Source organism: Anas platyrhynchos, chromosome 14, assembly GCF_047663525.1.
Source record: "Anas platyrhynchos isolate ZD024472 breed Pekin duck chromosome 14, IASCAAS_PekinDuck_T2T, whole genome shotgun sequence".
Lineage (NCBI taxonomy): Eukaryota > Metazoa > Chordata > Aves > Anseriformes > Anatidae > Anas > Anas platyrhynchos.
In genome coordinates this window covers 15138622-15164276 of record NC_092600.1, presented here as the reverse complement: position 1 = coordinate 15164276, position 25655 = coordinate 15138622, and the positions used below count along the sequence as shown (strand labels likewise).

The window sequence follows — 25655 nt, the reverse complement described above, 5'->3', positions numbered from 1 at the left end:
AATCTTCATAAAGATTAATTTTCAGAGGAAGCTTTACAAACTTCATCATCTGTTTGCAGAAGTGATATTTTTTTCTTTTGTTAAGCCTGCAAGTGTTCACCCAGCACCCAGCTCGGTGTATTTGAACTGTAAATAAGCATGCAGAACACCTTGGGGAGTAAGTATTTAGATGATGCTCATCAAAGTCCACATTGCAGTGAGCTGAATTTTATTTCTTGGTATAAACAAACCTTAAGCAGTAATACATTAGCAAGGTGGGAGTGTGTGTGTGTGGGGGGGGGGGGGGTCTTGGTTTTTTTTTGGTTGGTTGTGTTTTTTTGTGGGGGTGGAGAAGCTGTAGTGGGTGGTAAAAAGATAATTTGTTCAGAGGACCGAAGATTTATTATGTTTTCTTTTTACACTATATTATGAGTTTTATTTCATTGTAAAAGCAAGTCCTGTTTTTATTCATTTGAGCATTTCTTTAACATTTTGTTCCATCGACTCCTCTGTAAATACTGTGTTGTTTTGCTTTTAATTAGCAATATTTATAATAATAGCATTTTCAGGACTACATATATACTTCTAAAAGCTATCTATATTTTAGTAAGTTATCAAGTTGTAAGAAGTGTTGCTCAGCCTTTCACATTTGTAGCTGAGATTCTTATAGAGAGAAAATTGGTTTTAGATAGTTTCCATGAGAAGGGATATACTTGCATTATTATTTCCTGAAAAATGGCTCATTATTTGGTTTTATGTCCAAGCCATGCTTTTTGTTCAGTGGATGCCACATAAAAAATAAACCAGCCCTGCTATGTTCTACTAAACTTTTGTCTGTTTAACGTGTATATGCATAGCCTAGTTAACATTTACAAGCTCTGAACTCCTGGTCATTCAAATTAAAATATCCATATGTTCATCCGTACTTGTAGTACAAATGATTTTATGTGCAGTGTAAGTATGTATTTGTTACATAACAGATGTAGAAAGGCATTCCCAAGGTGGCAAATCAGCTAGCTTTGTCACTCTGTACTCAATATTCCAGTTGTATTTCTAGTGATATTTTTCATACCTTTCAAAGTAACAATATGACACAGGTGAATCACTCCAATACTGTGGAGGGGTCGAATCTTGGTGGTGCTTCAGCACTTAAGATCAAGTGAATTAATCAACATATGACAAAGCAGAAAAGTGTTTGTTACAGCCTGGGATTCAAATCTACAGATCAAAGCCCACGTTTTTGCAGAAATTATGGGACTAGCACCATCTTCAAGGCTTGTCATAGTAGGACTTTCTTTAATTGCATGAGTTATTAAGGCTGAGTGAAATTCCAAATATATGTATGTACCTTTGATGAAGAAAAAATAAATTGCAAATATCATTTCTGTTGTACTGGAGGTATGCTTTTAACTACAGCGGAGTTTTTTATGCAGTTGTACAATGTAAGAGTTTTCTCATCCTGAGACAGGTGTTGATGAGGTTGCAGCTTTGCTTTTTCACATCTGTAAGCACAGGGTATCATGCAAGGCAGAAGGTATTTTTGCAAGTCATTAAATGGCTAGAAACTTTTGCTCATTTGTTATTTCTAAGGAATCATTTTTTTTTGTCTTTATAGCTACAAAAGAAGTTGGAAATAAGCTGGAAAAAAGCTGTACTGCAACCTGTCTCTTTCTTGCTTGGAAATTCTGCTAAGAGGTTTTATGACCTCTTTGCACCAATCCTGCAGCAAAGAGGAAGCAGCAAATAATGATTTCCCATTTTAGTTCACCTACTTAAGCTCTAATGAAAGGTTTGATGATTAAGCATGTTGGGTTTATTTTTTTTGTTTTTCTTTCCTCATAAGATTAAACCTTACTTTAATAAGCAATTCCCTTTACATCAGTAAGACTACTCACGTGAGTAACCAATTGCAGAATTTGCCTGTAGTACTGTGATTGCCTAGGGGCAAGTACAAGCAAGTTGCAATTAAAGTTACAGAAGGAAAAGGAGGTCTGACCTTTTCTTTCTTTCTTTTTCTTTTTTTAATGTTAAAGTATGCCTACTGTTTCATTGACAAATGACAATGGTTTTTGCATTCTGGGGTGCAAGCAGCAGCAGAACAAAACTGCTTTTATTTTAAAAGAAAGAAAAACTACATGCTAAAACTCCTTTGTAAAAGGTAGAAAGAGGTGGACCTCCAATGAGGGGTTTTAACTTCAAGGCACCTTAGACTGTCTTTACGTGCATCATATTAGTGGAAAATTCCTTCAATTCATTTAAGAAGATAAACAGTTGTAACTTTCACGTTCAGTTGATGTGACATCAATGACTGGCTGGGACTGCCAGCATTCCAAAAGGATATCGTCCTCATCTGCAGCCACTCAGGGCCATGGGGTGGAGCCTGCAGTACAAGCCAAAACATTTACAGGTGCATAAGTAGGTAGGGAAGGGCATAGGTGATGCACCTGTGTCAGGAAAGGAGAACTAGCACAGGTGTGTCATAACTTATCAGCTGCCTGTGTTAGAGCATGAGCTCCTTCGATCCACAGACGCACTCTCCACCGCGCTGCAGCCCACAATTTCCAAATATTGGTCAAGAACCTCCAGAGATGAATATCTACTATGAGAACTTTTTCCATCCACAGAATATCCCTAGTCCACAGCGACCAAGCACTTTTGAGACAACGGACTACAACGCAACTCCCAATCCTTACCTCTGGCTAAATGGACCTTCCATTACCCCACCACAATACCTGCCTGGATCCAATGCCAGTCCTTTCATTCCTCAGTCTTATGGGATGCAACGGCAGCTCTTGCCTAATATGCACGGCTTGGGAGGAACTGACCTCGGCTGGCTTCCTCTCCCATCCCAAGAAGAGCTCATGAAGTTGGTTAGACCACCTTATTCCTACTCTGCACTTATTGCCATGGCTATCCATGGAGCACCAGAAAAGAGGCTGACTCTCAGCCAAATCTACCAGTACGTGGCTGACAACTTCCCATTTTATAACAAAAGCAAAGCTGGCTGGCAGAACTCCATTCGGCACAACTTGTCTCTCAATGATTGCTTCAAGAAGGTGCCCAGAGATGAAGATGATCCAGGTACAGTTCCCCCTGTTTGTTTGTTTGATTTCTCCTCCAAACCTGATTAATTTAAAAATGAAAATTTTCCACTTAAAAGAAAAAAAACAAACAAAAAACTACTTACAATTACAATGTGAAATAAATCATAAAGAGACCCAATAGCCTAGATTTGGGGTATATATTCAGTAAGTTCTCTGTTTTCATGAGGATGTATTAGAAGGCAACTATGCATAGCTGAATTTTGAATCAATGTTGCTACTAAATCTCTGCAGGGAAGGGGATTTTTTATCTCTCCAAGCCTCCTGAGAACTGATCAATGTGCAGAGCATGCAGCTGAGCAAGCATAGGAGCAGACTGAGCAAGTCACATCAGAAAAAAACATTTGGTGTAACACATCTGACTTATATCAAGCTTAACCGAGAACTAATGGAAAGAGGATAAAGAAAATTCAGATTGGTTAAAGAAATCCAGTGGCTTTAGGGAGTCAACAATAATTCTCTTGAGGAGAGCAGCCTGCTTTTGTTTTGTTCACTTCAAATAGTGTTTTGCTTGGAATCACACTTGGCTGATATGTTGTCAGATTGTTCCTTTATTTATTGTTTTCTATCAATAGCTGTTGAGAACCACTGGGAACATTTAAAAGTCGTTCAATTATGCTGCCTGAGAGAGTCAAAGATCTGGTTCTAGCTTGTTAGTGACTTAGTCTACCATGCTGAACCTGAAGGAGCAACCCATTATGGGATTTGATTACTCTGTACTGTAAATGTAGAGGACAGCTATACACTGAAAACCTCATTCTCACGCTGAGACAAACAAAAAGTGGGGGGGAAAAAAAAAAAAAGCCCTCTTAGTGGTTCCACTTGTAGTTTTTGCTGTGTGGGAAAGGGCTACAGGACACAGGTGAAACACTTTACACCATTTTTTTCCCCTGAATTTAAGAGACTTCTGCTTTTTGTGGTTAAATATGCGTATTTTTTGTTTAAGTAATTTTTCTGTTTCTGTGAGAGAAACATTGAAAAGTCAAAGAAAACTGCTCTTTGCTGTGTATATTGTGTATTGTGTAAATATGTGTATATCTTAAAACTAAAAATGTATATTTGTCCCCCCTCAACAGGAAAAGGGAATTACTGGACTCTGGACCCGAACTGTGAAAAGATGTTTGACAATGGAAACTTCCGCAGAAAGAGAAAAAGGAAGTCTGACATTGGGGCTAGCACTGCTTCTCTTGCATCTGAGAAATCCGAGGATAGTGCCCTGACTGGCAGCCCCAAAGCTGTAGAGCATCAGGATATCTTGGAAAACTCCTCACCTGGAACTGACAGTTCACATGATAAAGGCTCTCCACCTCCATCTTCCAGCAGTCCATGCCTTAGTAACTTCCTTTCTAGTATGACTGCCTATGTCAATGGCTCTAACTCAGTGGGCCGCTCAGTGCCATTGGGACTTAACGCTGAACCCATTGACAAAATGGGACAGAACGTGGTAGGCTTTAACTCCTACTCTCCGCTCTCTAATATAGCCAGTCATGGTGTGGGAGAGTGGTCCAATTCTATGCCTTCTAGTCACCTTGGCTATAGTAACTCAGTGCTCAACCAGTTTAACACCCATTTTTACAGCAGTATCAGCACAAATAACACTCTGTTTTCTAGGGAGGGAACAGAGGTTTAAATAAGGGATCCTAAGACATCAAAATATAGCTGTTTATGAGAGGAAATGATCTGTAAGTGGATAAGTGTTAGCCTATTGTCTCTACATTGCATCCTACCTTCTGACAGCCCCAAACTTTTTACCCATCATACTTATTCAGATCCCAAGCACTCCACATTTGGCAGCTTCCCATAAAAAAGCAGGGATCAAAACAGCAGCAATAATGAAGAGGTCATATGGGAGACCATGCTTGCACTGCTGCCAACCATGGTCCTCTATGGACATCCTTGACAGGAGTTACTGTTTACCTTAGGCAGGAAACATTTTCAGGCATGGCACTAATAATGCTGCGATGCTTTTAAAGCACTAACATAAATGTAGTTATATCTGTAAATTACTTCTCACTGATATAGTCCATCTGTACTAGATGCATTTGGCAAGTTTTTATTTGGACAAAGCTTTTCTGAGACACTGAAGGATCTATAGCCAAAACTAGTATACAGTGAGTAACAACCAACACTTGAAGGGTGAGTGCTCTTTCTGTGTTTCTCTAATACTAGTGCATGCATTGGCTAAATTCTCATCCCCTTTCACTGCCAAGGGGAATATGGCTGTGAAGCAGGCTAGTGTCATGGACACAATGTTCGTTTTGAAACCGAAGGGAAGCATAACAAAATATAATGGAGTTGTCTTCTGCTGGTGCAATCAGATATTCATGTTTTAAAGTAGAAGTACAGGGTCAAATTTTGTTTGCCTTACCCATACAAATCTATTCACATAAGGAAATTAGGATCTGCCTGTATTTTTAATATGTTCTCTTAGAAGAAAGGATATTTGTTCTATTTTCAAGTTCTACATAAATCATTTCTACTAAGAAAAGAATTTGAATGTGGTGTGAAGGTTGGGGCGGGGAGCAGGGTGGAGAAATGGGAGGCAGAAAGGTTAACTGCCTCGGAGCTTCAATTCCAAAAGCTGTATCTTCAGAAGAATTGGCTATAGGTGGTGAAAAAAGACCCTGTACTATATTTGTTTTTTGTCTTTTTGTAAAAGTCTGTGCAATTGTCTTGTTATTGTGTAAATATTAGGAATAATGTTGTGTTTGTTTTTTGTTGTTTTTTTTTTTTTTTACATTCTACTGTAGCCACAAACAAAATTTCAAAACACGTATTTTTTTTTCAAACCAAGAGTTGGATCAAGTTCCACATTTATTGTAGAGTAACATCTCAGAATGTAGAGCCTGCAGCGTGCATAGAGGCTGAGCTTAACTGTGGTTTAACTGTTCATAGCTGTGCACTGACCAGACTTCCAGAATGATGGAAAACATACTAATGCATTGTAATAGATACTGTTATGTCTTGATTTTTTTTTTTTTTTAACTATACATGGATATAGTTTTGTTACAGGCAACCCTGGAAGCATTTTTAATAAAGAATTTGTATAGAAGAGAGTGTGTGTGTGTGTACTATACTTCCTATTCCTTTAAAAACCTCTTTAATAGTTCTTGTGCAGTTTGCCCGAGGAAAACACAGTATAATATTCAAATAAGGTCAGAGAGTGAGATAGTATGTCTATGCAATCAAAATTTTCATGCCCAAGGAATGTAATTGCTGCTATTATGCAAAATACAATCACTAAATAAAAATCACCCTTATGATTTCCCTGTTGGAAAGTGGTGCCAGTCATTTAAAATTAAGAAACCAGGCTAGATTTTCACATGCTAGTTGGCCAAAATATGACTGCAATCTTTCCTACATTCTAAATTATTATTTTATTTTTTATTTTTACTATGGAAGCTGCTATGACTATTCACAGTTTTTGTATTCAGTATGATAAATTCTCATAGAAGGTGAAACCTACTTCCACTTCTAACATCGGTGCTTAATAAAAAATAAAATGACCTTCTGGTGGTGTCCTTCTTCCATGGTTGTAAGTTTCTCTGAAGTCAGGTGTGTATGGAGACCTGAGCTGCAGTCTCCACCCTCAGAATTTTACAGCCTTTCCAAGAATACCAGCCCAGAAGGCAGGCCACAATATGCCCTGCAAGTCAGCAGCTGACAGCATTTGTTGTGCAGAGATTTGCTCATACGATAACTCAGAAATTCATAACGTCTATGATTCAGCAAATATACAACAAAATACCTAGAAATGTAGCTCCTGTGGAGTATACTGTTCACAAAACTGAGAGGAAATTGATTTCTTAGTGCTGAAATGGAAAATGTTCCATTGTGAACTTACAGGGAAAGAGAGGGAAAAATAAAATGATAATTATACTAAGGAGAATGACACTGCTGAACAATAGCAGACAGAAGGAAGCAACTCCTTTGTCACTGAGTTTTGACTTTTTGTTCTCGAAGGACAAGAGTTTGTGCCTCATTGCTTCCCACATGCTATTAATCAAATTCCACTTTTGGCCTATAGGTAATGAGGAAGTGCTGCCAACCCACCAGTTCTTCATAGGCACAGGTATGTTTCCAGCAGGTGCCCTGACCGCAGGGGTTAGTTAGCTCCCCTGTGGCTCTCTAGCTGGCTTGGCACACATAAACTATGTCGATGAACCTGCTGCTCAATGAGGAGGATAAAGATGTCTGCATAGGATGCTTGAACAATTGCTCCTATAAAGAGAAATGCTTTGCAACAAGCCAAGATAATTTACAAGTAGTTTCTTTATTTTTATTTTTTCTTTTCAGAGGGAATTGACATTGATAGCTGATACATTCCTGCAGCTACTGCACATCAGTCTAGGACCTGCAAGGGAACTATCAACTATGCTTCTGTGAGTGGCCCCACTGCTCTGTTGTAGGTAACGCTCCTATTCATGTACTTTGCCAATATGGTAAATACATGGGTGTTGGAATGAAAAGTATCTTTTCTATTGTTGGTGGATGTGTCTGTTTATTAAGTGTTTTTTTTTGTTTGGTTGGTTTTGTTTTTGTTTTTTTGGCTTTGTTGTTAACTATGCTATTAAAAAAAAAAAACACTAATCTAGGAGCTGTATCTGCTATATACACGTACTTTAAACACTACTGATCTTTACAGAACTGTAGTCTAGTTTACAAACCTTTACTGATCAGTGCTGCTTGAAAAGAGAATCAGAGCTCTAACAATTCTCATTAGTTTTGTCTGTGAAGATTCGTATTGATTGTCACTTAGTGTGGTTTGTTTTGAGAGGCAGCTTTCTTCAGACACCACTGTGGTTACTGTGCTCCATGACTCTGCAGTTATTTGTTCCGGGTTTACATGTAAAGTTAGATGTTAAAGGCTATTCCCGTCTCACCAAAAACATGACCAGCAGTAAAGTGATTAGAATAGGCTACTACTTGCCCTTCCTCTGCCATAATAAAACTTCGGCAAAGATTAGAAGCCTCCAGTGGCAGACAGCGTGTGTTGAGGACTGAGTAATGAGTTCCTTAATATGTTTGAGGTATACCAAAGATTAGCTACTGAATCCCTGGGGCAGCTTCACTGTTACTGACCTCAGCAGAAACACCTTCCCTGGTTTCTTATCCCACGGTTCACTGGTTCTGTGTCCTGAAGCTGCAGCAGGTGAATCTGTGACTCTTTAGCACTGGCTCTAGTACTAGTTCTAAACTTTCTATCTTTTCATTGTAGGTTTGAGACCAAATCACGTTAAAGATTTGAGATTTCACAGCAGAGGTCTGGACAGCCAGCTGTCCCCTCTACCACAGACAGGCACAGATTCTTCACCTTGTCATGGGTTCAACCACAAACCCTAAAGTCCTGCAATACAAGATGCTTCCATAGCTGAGAATATGGAGCGCTCGAGGTCCTTCATGCCCCAGCACTCCAGGTAGAGCCCCACCTACACAGTGTATGCAGCAGACAAAATGTTTTGTGTGGCAAAATCAAGCCACAGTAATGCAAATGAGAGACTCGCTCATCTGCCAAATCCAAACCAGGTCATTGATCAGATAATCAGGTAGTTGTGGACAGCTTAGGGAAGGAGACTCCTGAGGACAGAAGAGCAACATTAGATGCAAGTTTGCACTAATGATGAGGGTATAGTGGAAAGCTGTTAGCGGTATGAACAGCCAAATCTGTTGTTTCTGTCAACGTGTAGGAAATGTGATTAATCTTCATGGCAATTTATTTTGTACTTCATATTTGTTTTAAGGGCTGAGCTTATTGTGGAACTTTCAGCTGGATTAGGCAAAATAGTGAAAGATTTCTCTATACTGGCATTTACTTTATTAATGGTAATGGTTTGCATAGATGATGAATGTGGAGTTTAATATTCAGTTTGAAGCAACTGCTAGCACACAGGCTCTTCTGGCTGCACGTGAACTTTCAGCCACTTATCAGCCCTTCCTGTAGGTGCCTTTCATCTGCTGGTAACTGTGTCTACACAAATGCTTATGTAATTATTCCTTCTTTTGGTTCAGTCAAAATTAACCAGGCTTGAGAAGAATACTACTAATAATTCGTAGAATCATAGGCTGGTTTTGGTTGGAAGGAACCCTAAAGATCATCTAGTTCTACACATACACACACCATGGGCAGGGACACCTCCCCCAGGCCAGGCTGCCCAAGGCCCCATCCAACCTGGTCTTGTGCACTGCCAGGGATGGGGCATCCACTGCTTCTTTGGGCAGCCTGGGCCAAGGCCTCACTGCCCTCTGAGTGAATAATTTCTTCTTTAAACCTAATCTAATACTACCCTCTTTCAGTTTAAAGTCATTACCCCTTGTGCCATCACTACATGCTCTTGTAAAAAGTCCCTCCCCTGTTGGCCCCCCCTTCAGGTACTGGAAGGACACTGTAAGGTCTCCCTGGAGCCTTTTCTCCTCCGGGCTGAATGACCCCAACTCCCTCAGCCTGTCTTCACAGATGAGGTGCTCCAGCCCTCCAGTCGTCCTCATGACCCTCCTCTGGACTCACTCCAACAGGTCCATAATTGGACCATTAACCTAAATAGCTCATGCTGCAATAGGTTTAAGGTGATTATGATGAGAGAATTTAGCAGGCAGATGCATCATATTTGTGACTGACTGCAGGGTTTGTGTATGGAACCTTTCTTGTTTCATCAGTGGCAAGTGAAAGCCAGTTCACACTGCCCTATTCTGTACGAGAGGGGAAAATTTTGGTATGACAATTGCTAACCATGACTGCTTTCTGTAAATAATGGGAGACTTCTAAAGCACACATCAGAAAAAAAAAAAAAAAAAAAAAAAAAAAAAAGCTGATATGCTACAGCCTAGTGAACACTCTTTCAATGCTTGGTAAACAATTATCAAGACAAATGTCTGGTTACTGTTTACCTAGTTTTCCAAATGTAGTATGGCTTCTTAGTTCTTTGATCATGTATCAAAAATAGTAGAAAAAGAAACTGCAGGACACTCCACAAAATATCATTAATTTTTTTGCAAATACCTTACGTTTCACTTATGCCTGTCTTATAAAACAAGCATTTAAGACTGTACTATTCTTACAAAGTAGAAGAAAAGCTAGACCAGCTTAAGAAAATGTCTATTTCCATAAGCCTTACAGATTTGTATATAACTCTAGGACTCGGGAACGACTCGGGACATTTCAATATTGCTAAACAAAAGAGAAATTAAATGCTACTCCTTGTTCCCAGATGACACCAAGAGGTGAGGTGTGGGTATCTGTAAAGGAAAGTCAAATTCCAGTGCTGCCAGTATTTAGTTCTCCAGCAAACAGCAGTGGGGACTTTGCCAGATATATTCTGAATTACAATGAACAAACCGTTTTCTCATGGTGGGATACATTATGAAATTCTTCACTGTTTAGTAGTTTAGTCAATAGCTTCTTTGTTGCTTCATGAGAAAACATTCCCAGGTGAGTAAAACTTCTTCCCAGTAGCACTGCCAATTCATGACACTGCCAGCTAATAGCACTTCACAGCAATCCTTACAACTCTTTCCAATGGAACTTGGAGGCAGCTGACCCAGAGCTATGCGATTTTTTGCCTAAGTCTCCACATCTCAAGATCTGTAACGTCTGAACAAGAGCATGCTGTTTGCTGCTAGTAACATTTAGCTTCCTCAGATTTAAGTGCAGACAACTGCAAGACTCTACTGCTCTAGTCCTGGCAGTACTACTGCTAAGTACGTCACAGCTGGTACTTGTCCTGTGTTAGAAGCCTGCAGGGCTGTGAGTACCTGGGCAGAAAGACACTTAAGTTTTTCTTATTTATGTTGTAGGCCTATTTGAAAGGTGATAAGGACTTTCATCTGCTCAAAGAAACTTTCCTGAGTGGACTTGCACAATAAACAGTCACCTGATACCATTAATTTACAGAATACCTCTCCAAAACCAATTTTTCCATGTCTTGTCCTTGCTGAACTGCAATACCAATCATGCTTTACTCCTCAACTTTTTTTTGATCCTTTTTAAATCCTAAAACATTCCTTTCAAAATCTCTTTGCAGTAAACTGTGGTTATAGTCCTGTGCAGATTTCCAGCTTGTGGTATCTGTTGTTCTTTAGGAAGCAAGACAGCCAATCACGCAAACTCTGGAAGTAGTCAGTCCTCATTTCTGACCTGCATGTTACTCATTCCCTATTGAAGTTAGTTGTAAAAAGCTATTATTTGTTCCTTTGAAAATGTTCCTTTGAATTTGTTCCTGAAATGATCTCTCTCATGGCGTAGCCTGGCAAAGTAGCAAGAACCTCTACTTAAACAGAGGCAGAGGAAAATGGAAACAGGGGCATTGACATGGAAACTAGAGAACTCGGCTCCTTGTTGGTTTAAACCAATACTTACTGCTACACCTCATCCTGCAAAGTAAACCAAAAACCCCTCTAGATGCTCTTTGGCTTCAGATGGCCTCTGCACATACCCAGTAGTTTGCTGGATTTGGGTCTAAGGAAGCAATTAATTACTGGATTATTTTTTTTTCCTGATTTTTCTTTTCCAAGGACACTTTTATATAGCACTCTATGATGCTTCCCCAGTCACTGGTTTTCTTCTCTATGCAGAGTGAGAAACAGTGTTTGTTTTTTTTGTCAGAAATGGCCTTCATATGAGCAAAAAATGAACCTGTTGCCTACAAAGTCCTTACCAAAATCAAGTTGGAAATGGTATACAGAAACCAGAAACTTCATTTTCTGTTTGTACTGGTGATACCTAAATGAATGGAGAGATGAAGAATCTTTACGGGTGTCTAAAGCACTTGTAGGGTTTGGAACCAGAGCATGTTCATAATCCTGTTTTATGTTATTAAGATCTTACTTTCAACATCTTTTGCCCCTCCTTCTGCTCTTACACTAGCAGTTTTACAGCTTTTCAGCTCACTATTTTATGCCTTCCTAACAGCTGATGTTAGGAATTTGATATGTTTAACATGCCCAACAAATCAAGCAGGCAATAAACTGCTGTAATTTAAAGCAGTAGCACAAAAATCAAGCCAGAGTTGATCTGGTCTTTTGTCCTTTAAAAAAAAAAAAAGTATATACATATATATATATATATATAAAGTATAAAAAGTATATATATATATATATAAAGTATAAAAAGTATATATATATAAAAAGTATATATATATATATATATATATAAAACTCAGTTCTTTAACCTGTTATCATCACTGGCACAATCAACAACACAGCTGAATAGCATGAGACTGAGTCAATTTTTAAGATAAGCACATGAGTAAATATAAACACACTAGGAAATAAAAATATAGTTGACAACATGCTAAATTACATTAGAATCTTTCTGGTTCATGCAGTGATTGTTAAGCTTTTTCCAAAATAACTTGTATGTTCCTCTCATCTCCTCCTCTAATTGTTCTCCTTCTCTTACTGTTTATTTTTTTGTCTAAGGTTTCGCATAGGATGGAAGACAGGTGCTAACCTACTCATCTTAATTGAAAGCAGCAAAGTAGTTGCTGGCTCCTAAGTGGCATATAGGAAATGAGTGCTTTCTGTCCTGCACCACAGTCATAACTTCACTGCTAGAACAGATGTACCCGTGTTACTTGCAGTCTCATGGATACACATCTCTTGGACAGCCACGGTAAAGGAGCTATTATGTGTACTGTGCTTTTCTGAGTCAAAAAGGTTGGTGTGAGGAGGCAGTAGTGTAATCCTAAACTACTAGAGTGCCGTGTAATTAATATCCTTACCATTTTGGTCTCAGTTAAAACTTCACAATCCATATAATAGTATTCCCTAAACTGTCCTTGCCATATTTTAATTTACCTAATTGCATTCTAGCTCCCTAGATAGGTTTCCACATTTAAATTGAGGAGATATGCTCATTAATATCATGTCCTTAATATGTAATGTGGCATTGTCTTCACCTGTTGAGCAGCCATTTCAGAATGCAGATGCAGTGCAGTCCAGTGGCAGATAAAGTGATGAATGTGAATGGTTTATGCACTGCTATGGACACACAGGATTGCCATAGTAGGCTGAACAGATCAGACCAAAACAGATGAGACCTACATTTAGGTGGGCAGCACATTCACACAGCAGCCAGAGCCGGAAGTCACAAAGGAAGGTAGAGGAGAAAATGCAAAATCAGCTACCTCAGCTCATACAGTTATAGAGCTGGGAGGCTAGGAAATCCTACATTTGTGTGTTCTGCTCATAGCAAAAAAAAAAAAAAAAAACAAAAAACTGATAAGTTATTTATTTAAGTGTAAGCAGGGTGCATATTTATATGGAAATGGTTACTAAAACAAACGGTGGAGTCTGTCTGCTGCAGTTTCTTAATACTGCAGGCAGGCCTTTGTTCCTGCTAAATATTTTAGAGGCAACTGGAAGGAAGCATTCTAACCCTAGGATGACAGAAACTTTCTGCATTTAACATCGTTTTGTTGTTTGTTTTTTAATATGCTTTCACTGTGGAATACATGAGACACGACAAAGCCTCTCAGCAATATCCTTCAAATGTTAGACATCATTAGGTTAGGAATCTGCCCCCAGACTGTTACTACTGCTCCCATTTAATCCTTTCCAGCCCCAAATCTTTCCTGCCACTTCCTAGCTACTAGCTCTCCCCAGTAATTTGTTCCTTTCACTTCTAGTCCTCTGACAAATTCCAGAAGTAAGGTGAGCAAGCATTATTCAGGTGTTATCATCAAACTCTGCATGTGTAGTTCCAAGAGGTAAACAGAGGCATGCTGGTAGTTTCCATGAAAAGTTTTCAGAAGCTCTGATGTAACTGCATGCCATGTCAGGAGAGGTTTTTCTCCATGGTTAATTTATTGCCTAGGTAACATATGATATCAGCGTGTCTGGTTGGACTTGTAATACACTTGTACTCCTGCATGCCACCAGATGCAGGAGCAATGTGCTTGGCAATGTACTGCCAACATTTTCATGGCAATATTACATGGAGAGTAGCTAATTATATCACGTATAATAAGTGAAATGATGTGTGTTCCCAGGCAGCACATTGAAGGGGAGGAACAATATTTGTATCATCAGGGAAGGCTTTTTATTCATTCTGCATACAGGCTGATTTGGATGCAGACTTGTCCTCTTGTCAGGATGTCCCACAGAACTATGGAGTTATTTGGACTCCAGCTCAATGGGTATAAAGCCAATGGGTTTATTTTTCTTTGTTGCCTTTGGAGGTGTGGATTTGTTATGGCACAGAATCAGTAGCAGACAGTAGTGGGTAATACTGATGTGCCTTGTATCTCAGTAGCTATTTTTTATGCTGTTGTTTGAACAATGTGTTCTGATGTGAAAAGCCTATTGTTTGCTAGTTCATGCCAAGAGCTTTGTGTATGCAAACTTACATGCAAATCAGATTAATTTATTATGTTTCCCTCCAATGGCAGAGTGGAGGGAGGGAAAAAAAGAAAACAAAACCACATTTAGCTTCAGCTATATATTTTCCTATGAATACAGCAGCTACTACATGATTTATGGAAAGAATGCTAAGAATGCAAGAAGTTCAAAGAAAATCGCACATTATCTTTTTTTTTTCCCTGTCAGCTGGGAAGCTGGTAATTTAGTGTTAATAGTGCCATCATCTAACTAGACTCAAACCATCATTCGCCCATAAGGTATATGTGCACTTCACTTGTTCCTACAAGTGGGCAGATCACAAATTATAAACTTTATTACAACTCTAAGAAATCATAACAACAAAAGAAAAATCTAGCACAGTTCTTACAAGGAAGGAGAGGAGAAAGGATGTGGGGTTTGATGTTTACTCACACTCCCTGTCTATTACTCTGTTGGTGACACCGTGGTTTCACCTAAAAACAAGGATGTTGTGAGAGCTTTCCCTACCCTAGGCTGGCCACAACTGTGAATAGCCCTGCTTGGCTCAGGTCTGAGTAATTTCCCTGGACCTGACTTTTAATTTTAACACTGTAAACAAGCATTCATTAGCCAGATAGAGTATGTATTTGGATGCTCTAACCTCTATAACCCTTTACTTGTAACATGTTTTATCTTCTTCAGGGAAATAGGTAATATTTCCACAATGGTAATGTTCTTAGGGTCTTTTTTTTTGTATTCAGATGATGTTGCATGATGTTATAGAAAACCATATCTTAACTACAAAATTCTTTAGGATGAGTTAAAATCAATACTAATAAGCTGGCCTTATCACAGATCTGACTTTGTGTATAATGGGTAAACCTACTTTAATGGACCAAAAAAAAAAAAAAAGGTGGCATTAGATCCCCTGCAGGATCCGCAGGATGATGGTATACCACTCAGGTCATTTAAGCTTCTATAACATTTCTCTCAAAGTGCTAGTGTACTTCAGTATACATCAGTATACACTGCGAGTATACTTCAACTGCCCAGTCTTCACTATCTGACAGTGCTTCAAAAGTAAAGCTTCAAAGCAACTAGGGTGCTTTGTTTTCAACTTTAAAGCCAAATTACTTGTAGCCTCACTCCTCATACAAAGATCAGCAACATTGGTTGACAACTGACTTATTCATATACATCTATAGTGTTCATATACATCTATAGTGTTTCATGTACTACATACTGGAGACTTTTTTTCATGTAATTTTATTGGGTTCTTTCTTATTCAATTCTATCAATTGGCAATACAGTTACAAACATCCATGTTAAAGGAGAAATGTCTCTTTAAATGGACTGAATCACACTTGTAAAAGATGGTGAGCAAACCCCTATCCTGCATGCAAATAATGAAAACTACCAGCTCCTGGGATGCTACATGATCCTTAATATTCTCTATCAATTATTTAATCTGCCTTCCTCTCTATAACAGGAAACCTTTAGATTAAGATTTATCTGAAACTTTCTTTGTAATCTGGGTTGATGCTAAAGTGTTCATCTTGTATGTTCTAAAATCCCTGGATCTTTGAAAGGACTAGCGTGCCTATTTAACTGTTTCTGTGGAAATTTTTTTCACTTTGCACTGCCAGCTGTCTCCATTCATAGTTTCCTGACAGACAGTGTACAGAGCTAGAGCTCTGAAAGTTGCATGTACTGAGACTATTTTAAAATGTCAGCTCACATACAACCTCATTACTAAACAGGTGATGTTCCTTTTACTTATTTGATCTATACATTAAGGTTTATAGGTTTATTGATGCCAAATTTTACAAAGTTTACAAAGCCTGAACTTTTTCCAGGACCACAAACCACTGTTTTCCAGGACCACAACCACTGCTTTGCTTGGAGGTCACAAAAAATGACCACAACCACTGCTTTGCTTGGAGGTCACAAAAAATGAGCTAACTCTGGCTAGTTATGGAGAAAGATACTTCTCGCATTTGTATTTATCTAATTCTGTCTCCGTTTACCATTCTGAGGTATGTGATAAGGAAGTATGCAGACCAGGCATTGTTTTCCTGCTATACCATATCTATCCTGCAGTATTTTTAACATTTTTATATTTTTATATTTGATATTTTGAATGCAGTCAAATAGCATGACAACCTAAAAATCTTAACCCCATAAGCAAGGATAGGACAGTGTAGGTCATCTGCAGGTTTCCTGGCAGTATGCAATTTCTATTTTTCATACGGAATGCTTGTTATTTAAAGCAATTATTGAAAATGTATGCATTTTTTTTGGATTTTATTTATGCAAATAAACATGCAAAGAGGCATGGTCTGTTATCCCCTGACAAGAGGTTAAACAGCCCTTAAAGGTTGAAAGCCCACAGAATACTCTAAATCAAGACTTTTTTTCCTCCATCAAAGTGTATTTAACATTCCTAACCCTAAGTAGCAGGGGAAAAAATAAGGTCATAGCTGTGGAAAAACCTGTTGATGATAACTGATAATATGAAAATGAAGCAGTCAAGCAGGCTGTGGATAGCATAGGCCAGATCTACTTAAACAAAAGCAAAGCAAGAAATACATGACACATGAAAACTCTCTGGAACATAAGTGAAACAGAAGCTGTCAGTTGCAGTCAGATTAATCCTTTAACACAGCTGTTATGTCCTTGTTGCCATGTGGGACAGATGATGGATGGAGTGGCCTGTTATTCCAAATAACCGCTATGGGGAGAAATAATAGCAACAAACACAACAGTCAAAGGACCAACCTAAACCCTAGGATGTGAATTCAGAGCACTGTAAGCAAAAAGTGTGCAATTTGTGAATTTTCCAAGTTTCTGTTTGATGTCAGACACACAAAAGAGACGCATGAATGACAGCAGAGGTATTAACTACCTCCTGTAGTTACTGAATGTTAATGTTACAGTGTCTTGTAGAGTTTCTTGGATGCATATGTGTTTGGCTGGGGAGATTTCGGGGGGTGGTGTCATTATTCTTAACTCTGTGATCAATGTTTATTGCATTACTACATTTTACAGTATATTTATTGAGATTATTCATCTGCTAATTAGTTTAGATTTGCAGACTACATTAGAAAAGAACATTTTTCACCTAAAATTTGTAGAAAGGTTTAATATTAGATTTCAGTGGTCAATTATATATACAAAATACACAGGTCAGTGAACTACATGCAACAAATTCTACACACATAGGCCGGATTTGAATACATCAAGTAAAACAGTTAAGCAAGGTCTAAGCTTCAAGTACTCCTGAAATTATAGGAAAGTTAACTTTTAAGCAACAGTATACTGTGTCCAAGTTGTGCATGGCAACTTCAGTATTTTCCTGGTAAGGAGAAGGAAAACAAAACAGAACAAAAAAACAGCGTGTACTTTACCCTGGCTCCACACAGTACTTCTTAGGTTCCTATAATAAATTGGGGATTTAATGACAGGAGCAGTACTTTGTGGAGAAAGCAAGGACTGAATAGGCAAGGGCTTGGAAATGAATAGTTTTTCATGAATATCTTACTTTTTTTTTTTTTTTTTTTTTTTTTTTTTTTTTTTTTGAATTTTTCCTTCACTAGAGGTAACTGCCTAGCTGGTATTGAAGGGGACTGAAGAAGGAGATGGACCTAAACTTGGCAGCACAGTTCAGCTAAGGTAAGTGAATCCACAGAAGTCTATTTGCCTGAAAAACTTCAATGCAAACAATTTCTTACAGCAATTATGTAATTACTTGTATTGGCTTTCTTGGTGCTTTGTCTCGTTTATTATTATGTTTGAACACTTCTGTGAAAGAATAATTATATATGTATTAAGTGCAGTCTGATATTTTCCTGTGCATGTCCAGTGTATGTGTCTATTTCCAAAGGAAAGAGAATGCTTTATAGAATATTTGTCATTAGGCTTCTCCGTAAAGTATCACTTTCCTGTAAGCTGTGCATTTATTTGCATTTCGTTGATTCCAAAACTGAGGTTGGGAATGAATGCACTTAATGAGGTGAGACAGTAACTTGGCACGGCCTGCATGGATGAAGTTCTTTGAAACTTAATGTGGAAATTAACTTTTTTTTTTTTTCTTGTGCTATTGGCATCCTTTTAGACATCCAGGTTGAACTTCTCTTGCCTCTTCAGTGGAGCAGCATGGGAAAGTACAGGGGAAAACATTTTTCTGTTGCTTTCCTTTTAGAAATATTCAGGGTCACCAACAGCAGAATGCTAAGGCTGTACAGTCATCAGCCTAGGTTATAAGAACCATTGCAACAGAGGAGGGAAATACGAGGTTTTGTTCTGAATATCACATAATTCGAAACAGAACAGTTCTGGGTCAAAATCATTTTCTTTAGTGAGGTCTCTGTTGGTGGTATGTCAGGTTTTCTAAGGCATCACTGGAAGCAGTGGGATCTCAGGAGAATGATGTGCTAATATGCAAGTACTGTTTCTGTTTTGCTCGTGATGACTCAAAATATGTGTTAAATAAAAACAAGACTGGAAGCAATTTACAGAGATGTCTAAATTTGAAGTGTAATGTTATCAGTCATCTAAATAGTAAGCATTCCCTTATAGGAAAGGCAAAGACATGCTGTGATTTTACTAACATCCTTCTGAAGGATTATTTCAATTTCAAAAGATATAACAAAAACAATTCACTAATGCTATGGAATAATAGCATTAACTTCTGAATAAGAGAGGCTATGTATTAACTTACACAATCCTATTCTTCTAAAAAAATTAATTTAATTTATTTAAGCCTATTAGCTTTAATAGAAACCTAGAATCCAAACAAAGCAGAAGTAAGAAAAATTCTCAATGATTTTTCCAATTTAGCCACCAAAGCTGTGGCTAGAAATCTTGAAGAGATGTCAACATTCCCATGCCCACACAATTCCCATGCCCACACAATTCCCATGTCTCATTGTGAGACTCCATTATCAGAAAATAGCTCCTGCTCGCAAGGCCTACCTGCTTATTTCTCCTGTTTTAGGGACATTGAAATCCCTTCCCTTATAGTCTGTACAACATGGTTACCATGACAGCTGACAGTCACAAATAGGACAAGAAGGACATAGCATATCGACAGTTTGGGTTTACTGGGTTATTACGTGCTCAGCTAAAAATTGTAACACAATGCAGTTCCCTATACTGCAGTCAAAGGTACTGGTAGAAGCATCATCATCGTGCTTTGCCCTAGACCCCTTATCCACATTATTATATCTTAGGGCATGTAATTATCTTCTTGGTGCAGCCCCCTAGAGAAACAGTAATCCCTCCGTTCCTTTTTTGCAGAAAGGAGTCAATACACTTCCAGTGAACAGATATACTTAAACTGAATTGTCTCCTTAAAGAATTACAACCTTAGATCTCTAATTATATATATATTCACACACATATATATTAACCTCACTAAACAGATTCTTGTATTTAGCAGGAGCTTTCTCTTCTTTAACCTCCTGTATCTGTCATGATTTTGTTAGAAAACAGTCTTACAATGGAACAGAATTTAAACAGCACTGATCATTCAGCATTTATTTTTGATTAGCAGTGGTAAGCAGGTGCACACTCTATCTCTCATGTAATTCAGAATATTCCACCCTTCCTTTCAAGAATGCAGAATTTTGCAAGAAATGTAGTCCTTAATTCAGCATGTTTCACGTGATAGCTGTTTGCCTTTCATCTTACAACTATGGAAAAGTTCAGTGCTGCTAGGACATTCCTTACATGTTGATGCACATTTATAAAGAGGCTTTCCACTGCTTGACTTTGTGAGACAAACTGAAATGCATTAGCAGTTTCCTAGTGCCTATGGCATATAGTTGTGGACTGCATTGATTCTGTTATCATGCAATTTTTGGCACTTCTGTAATAGAAGATCTCTTAAGTAATACGTGAAGACACTGTACATGTAGATAAAATAACTTTTTATACCACTATAAGCATAAACAGCACATGAAACCTAAGAAACAAAACACAGAAAGATATGATCGTGCATATTAATCATCTTAGAATGTAGAAAATTAGTGAAGCATGCAGACATAAAAACTTTTAGTTATGCAAGATTTTCATCATGAAAATGTCTTTATAAATCTATAAAGCTGTTTTCTGAAATAATTTATTTCTATTTAGATTATTTCTATTAGCTTAACATTGATTGAACAATCTAAAACCATTATGAAGTCAGTATTTTTAGTGTTCAGATTTACTGTTTGTTTCCTTTCTTGAAATGGATTCTTCAGAAGACATATTTGAATTGAAATTATTGTATGCCTTAAAGCCTCTGACCTTCTGTTCATAATAGTACATGAATAAGCACAGTATCCCATCCTCCTATGTAGCATTAATGTAAAGGAAATGTATGAAAAGGGAAAAGGGGGTTCTTAGTGTCCAGAGATAAAAACACAAGAGCAAATCCTTGCCCACCACTGCAACTGTAATATTGTTAGATTTTGCAGCTAAACTGAAAACAAAAATTGAAAGCCACTCAGGAAAGATATGAAACTCAACAGTGCAATAATGGTTCAGATTCTTATGCAATTTAAGGTTGAAATCAAATCCAAATGTGTCTCATAAGCTTGCTGTCCCCATTTGCATATGATTTTTTTCTTTTTCTCTAGAAAGACCACAAAGACATTCAAATTCAAGTCTTCATTGGTACTTTGGGAGCAATTAATCCAACTTGTGTTAAAACAGGTATGATTTTTTTCTGGCTAAATAGGTGAAAAATTTCCCCCCAAGACTTTCAGTTTTCATTCCAAAAGAAGAAGAACTAGTGTATGATTTATTTCATTTTACAAATTAAGAAATTATGTAAATGGATAAAAAATGTGATGAATAAGAAAACACAGTCACATATTTGGGTTATTTAGTTTTCAAGTCTGATGTAACAATATTGAAATAATCTTATAAAATCCTGTTTTACATACCAGGAATGTCCAAAGAAATACAGCTGCAGAGGATTATTACAGGACTCCTTCAGACATTGTAAAGGATCAATGCAGCAATAGCAGCTTTCTGCAATGATAAATTATGAATCTGTAAAAAGAAAAATAACGGGGAGAAATATCTGTACTGATAGCTATTTAGATAAAGACTTTTTCAAAAAAAAAAAAAAAGACAAACCAATATAGAATAGAGAAACACAGAAAAAGTTGTTCCTGTAACATTGTCAAAACAAATATCATGTTCATTATAAAGTATGGATAAATAATAAGGCACTGAATGGAACATTGTAGAAATAAATATAATATTTGAATCATGTATGTTTTCATCTTGCTGAAAAATTACCTGATTTTTAGAATTTGTTTTAAAAAAATATGTAACACACATAAGTAGTATCAATGTTATTGAAAAGCAAACCAGACTTTTATTCTAACTTCATGCATATGTAAGTCACAAGTTTCTGCTACATCCACCTAAAAGCAAGATCAGAATCAGGCCCAAAACCCAATTAGAGGGGGAAAAAAATCATATATCTGTGTTTATATTATTTAGCAATAAAATTTATAGTCCTGTTATCTGCTAGCTATGCAAAAACAAACACACTTGTACAGGTGGAGTGTGCCACCTGTTTATATGTAAACAAATCGCCTAATCATGCCTTAGGGCATTGCAATGTTATAGCACACAAAGCTCCTTCGAGATAGCCTTGGCTTTAGAGAAACCAGCCAGCACAGGGGAAAGTTAATTTGTCTAAACCACCTGGAGGCAATGGAAGGTGAAGTTCCAGTCAAAGCTAAAGTTCATGTACATAACCAAACTGTTGAGTAGGCGTAGACCTGAGCTGAGGGAATAAGTAAAGCAGAAATCTGATCTTGTCCAAATCTTCTACATGAGCACTCTGTTTCAGCAGAGCTGCATGATGCTGTCACCAGCATGTCAGTGCACAGCAATGCTTGCTCCACATGTCTTCTTCAGGTGTCTTGCTATTTTTAGTGACTTTTTTGCACCAGTTCCCGGTCTTTAGGGGAGAGCATGCCTCTTCAGGCATGCTAATTTAGTCTAGGAAAAATGCTCTGGGATCTCCTGGATAATACAGAAAAGTGAGGGTGGTAGAAGGTTCAGTGTTTCTCATACTCTTCTGACAATTGTTTCAGGTCATTCATTAAACATGGAACATAATTTATACAGCACATAGCATCTTCAATCTGCATTTTAAATACAATAGGTAATGCTTCCAGTTACCTCTTCCAGTCACAGCTGGTGAGTTTGATAATGAAATTTAAATGTTTACTGGCATTCAGACTGCTTTTCTTAATATGGCTCATCAAGCCATAAACAGAGGAAACTAAGTCAAACAAATTGTCAATTCCTTGAAAGCCAGTTTGTTAAATCTTGTCAAGTTCTAAGCATGTTCAGTTTTGTCTTCACTGGAAAGAAAACTGTTTTTCTGCCATGAATTTTAAGATTCGTGTTGGTCAGGTGTCAATTTTGCTACACAGCAAGCTGTAAGGAAATGGCTTTCTTTCACTAGGGAGCACAACAATAGAGAACTATGAAGTTGCATTATTTTTGCAGAGTGGACTAGTTCTCTGCAGAAATGAAAATGGTTTATGACTTTACTCTGCACGCTGGAGGCACCTAATAAGCCCCAGAAAGTTTATTATAAGAAGTTTTTACGTGGGCTTATTATAAGATTTTTTTTTTTTTTTACATGGGGGGTAAACTAAAAAAGGAAAGATTTATATTAGAGATTAGAAGGAATTTCTTCACTCAGAAGGTGGTGAGGGACTGGAATAGATTCTCCAGAGAGGCTGTGGATGTCCCATCCCTGGAGGTGTTCAAGACCAGGTTAGATGAGTCCCTGAGCAACCTGATCTAGTGGGTGGCATCCCTGCCTATGGCAGGGGGTTAGAACCAGATGATCTTTGATCTTTCCAACCCATGCCATTCTATGATTTTATGATTAAAATTCCATATTTGTTGTGAAAATTAGCCCTTTGAAAGAGGTTACCTGACAGGCCAAAGTAACCTATGCCTTTATCAAAAAAAAAATAAAAATAAAAATAAATGAGATACCTAAAGCCTCTCTTTGCTGGTGTAAGGAAGGCTCTATGAGTTGTCAAGTATGTAAGATGTCTCCTTTTTTTTTTTTTTCCAATAGTACCACAAGGGACCTCTACCCAAAACCAGTACTGAAAAGAAGAAACGGGTCACAAATTGGGTTTACAAAGAGGTTTGCTGAACTTATTGTTTAAAGCAATGGCTTTACTTAAAATGAAGTCATGATGTCAGTTGCTTAGTATAATGTTAAATTTTATGTGAAAAAAATATATGTTTTTTTCTTTTAAATTAGGCTTTTGTTTGTAGGATTGATTTTTTCTGATCCTGTTCAGCATGCATGCTTTTGTATTAGATTTACCGTGTATCTGCAGTGCTGACTTCTTCAAGGCAAATCCAAACTAGCCTGATATATATCCAAGTTTCCAAAGTATTGATTGCTCTCCGCTAATTTGTTTTGTCACAGCTAATTTTCAGAACTCCCATTTACACCACCGCCATTTACAATAAGGCACAGAGTCAAACCTATGGTTCTGGAATGCCATTTAAACAAGAACACACCAGGAGTATGCATCCTGTGGTGGGGTGGGAGATGAGGGTCAGCATCACTTCTGGCAGCAATTCACTATTATCTAAGCTTACCTGCGTTGTCAAGCCACATCATGAAATTATTTAATATATTGACCTCTTAATCAACTTCTGAAATCATGGGTCTGGAAGGATTAATTTAGGGCAAAACACTTTTTATTTTTCAGTATAAATTATACTGTGAAGCTCTGTTTACCTACTATATAAGTCAAGGACACATACAGGCTGTATGTTTTTCTGGGGTCTGTAGTTTGGTGTTAAGTGGCTTCCTTAGGATGGTGAATCAGCTGACAAGATCAAAGATTCAGCAAATGGCAAGTTATCAGCGAGTCTGCAGATAAACAGACATGCACAGCACTGCAAAGGCCCAGGGCCATACAGGTAAGAACAGGTCCACAACAACAGTATAGTCATACAAGACTAGAAAGACAGGCCCAAATACTTGATGTTGGCTTGACCCAAGAGCTGCTGATTTCAAACATAAGACTTCCTATAGTCCTCAGGGGATCTTGGATCAGTCACTATTTAGGTAGAAAATACCATAATTGTGAACCAATAATAATAAAATCATAAGACATTAATAAAATCTGGGTTGCAGAAAAGGAAAAACTCAAGCTAAACTGAATAAAAAGCAAGCAAGGTTTTACTAAGATGAATCATTAAATTAATAAAACCTGATGCAGTTAATTCTAGGCTACAACAGAAAATGTCTGAAGCACTGCAAAGGCTCAAAAGTACACAATTTTTCCTTTTTTTTTTTTTTTTTTTTTTTGAATATATATTTTTTGAAGAGGGAAGGGAAGGAGAAATCTTTCATATTAGCTAATCTAAATTCCAGGAAAAATCCCTTGACCATGCTATCAACTAAGAACAATAACAGCCAGCCTGAATTTGCCATGAAAAAGATCATTTTTGAGCTAAAACAAGCTAACTGCAGTTTTGTTTGTTTTTGACAGGGTACCCTGTACCATCGTAAGGGGGATGAAAGCAGAGAGTTAAGACCTCACCTTCAACACTATGACAATCTTTAGCCCCTACTCTGCAGAGAGCAGTGACAGGAAGTGCTGAATCCTCAAAATGTGACCTAGAAGGAGAAAATGAAAGTTTATTTATTCAACGGAAGAAAGAAAGGAAAAAATATATATATTTAAAATAGGGAAGAGAAGCCTGCAGGAAGACTTTATATATGGCCATAAGCTGCAAGGTGGGAGAACTCTGGGAAGAGAAAAAAAAAAAAAGACCCACAAAGTGAGATGTAGGGGAAAGGGGAAAGAATACACACACACACATACACAAAATAAATAATAAAATAAAATAAAATAAAATAAAATAAAATAAAATAAAATAAAATAAAATAAAATAAAATAAAATAATCTAGATTGAAAGAAGACCTAGAATGGATTATGGATTTCTAGGATGGTTATAATATCTTTGTCACTGTAGTTTCCAGGAAAAGTTAGACCAAGGTCTGTCAGTAGTGACCCTGGCACAGTCCCCTGCCCTCAGAGCTGGAGGCTCACTGAGGTAACTGAGGCCAGGCCAGGGCCTGCTCTGGGTACAGCTCCATTGCCTCCTGGGGGGGGGCATTAATGCCCAGGAGGCAGTGGAACCCCCTCACACCATTCCCCTCATGCCTGTCCACTTATGCCAGTTCCCTGTGCCCAGTCC

The 25655-nt window shown here is 37.8% G+C and overlaps 1 protein-coding gene and 1 long non-coding RNA gene across 2 annotated transcripts; both read left to right on the top strand.

Annotated features, from left to right (window-relative positions):
• Nucleotides 1-339: 339 nt before the first annotated feature.
• Nucleotides 340-6136, top strand: FOXI1 (forkhead box I1). Its single transcript, XM_038186389.2, has 2 exons — nt 340-3060; nt 4157-6136. The coding sequence occupies exons 1-2, from the start codon at nt 2487-2489 to the stop codon at nt 4708-4710; spliced, it is 1128 nt and encodes a 375-aa protein (XP_038042317.1). The 5' UTR covers nt 340-2486; the 3' UTR covers nt 4711-6136.
• Nucleotides 6137-17975: 11839 nt separating this feature from the next.
• On the top strand, nt 17976-23944 carry LOC139998644 (uncharacterized). Its single transcript, XR_011803328.1, has 3 exons — nt 17976-18065; nt 21017-21092; nt 23503-23944. It is a non-coding gene; the product is annotated as an uncharacterized lncRNA (long non-coding RNA).
• The last annotated feature ends 1711 nt before the right edge of the window (nt 23945-25655 follow it).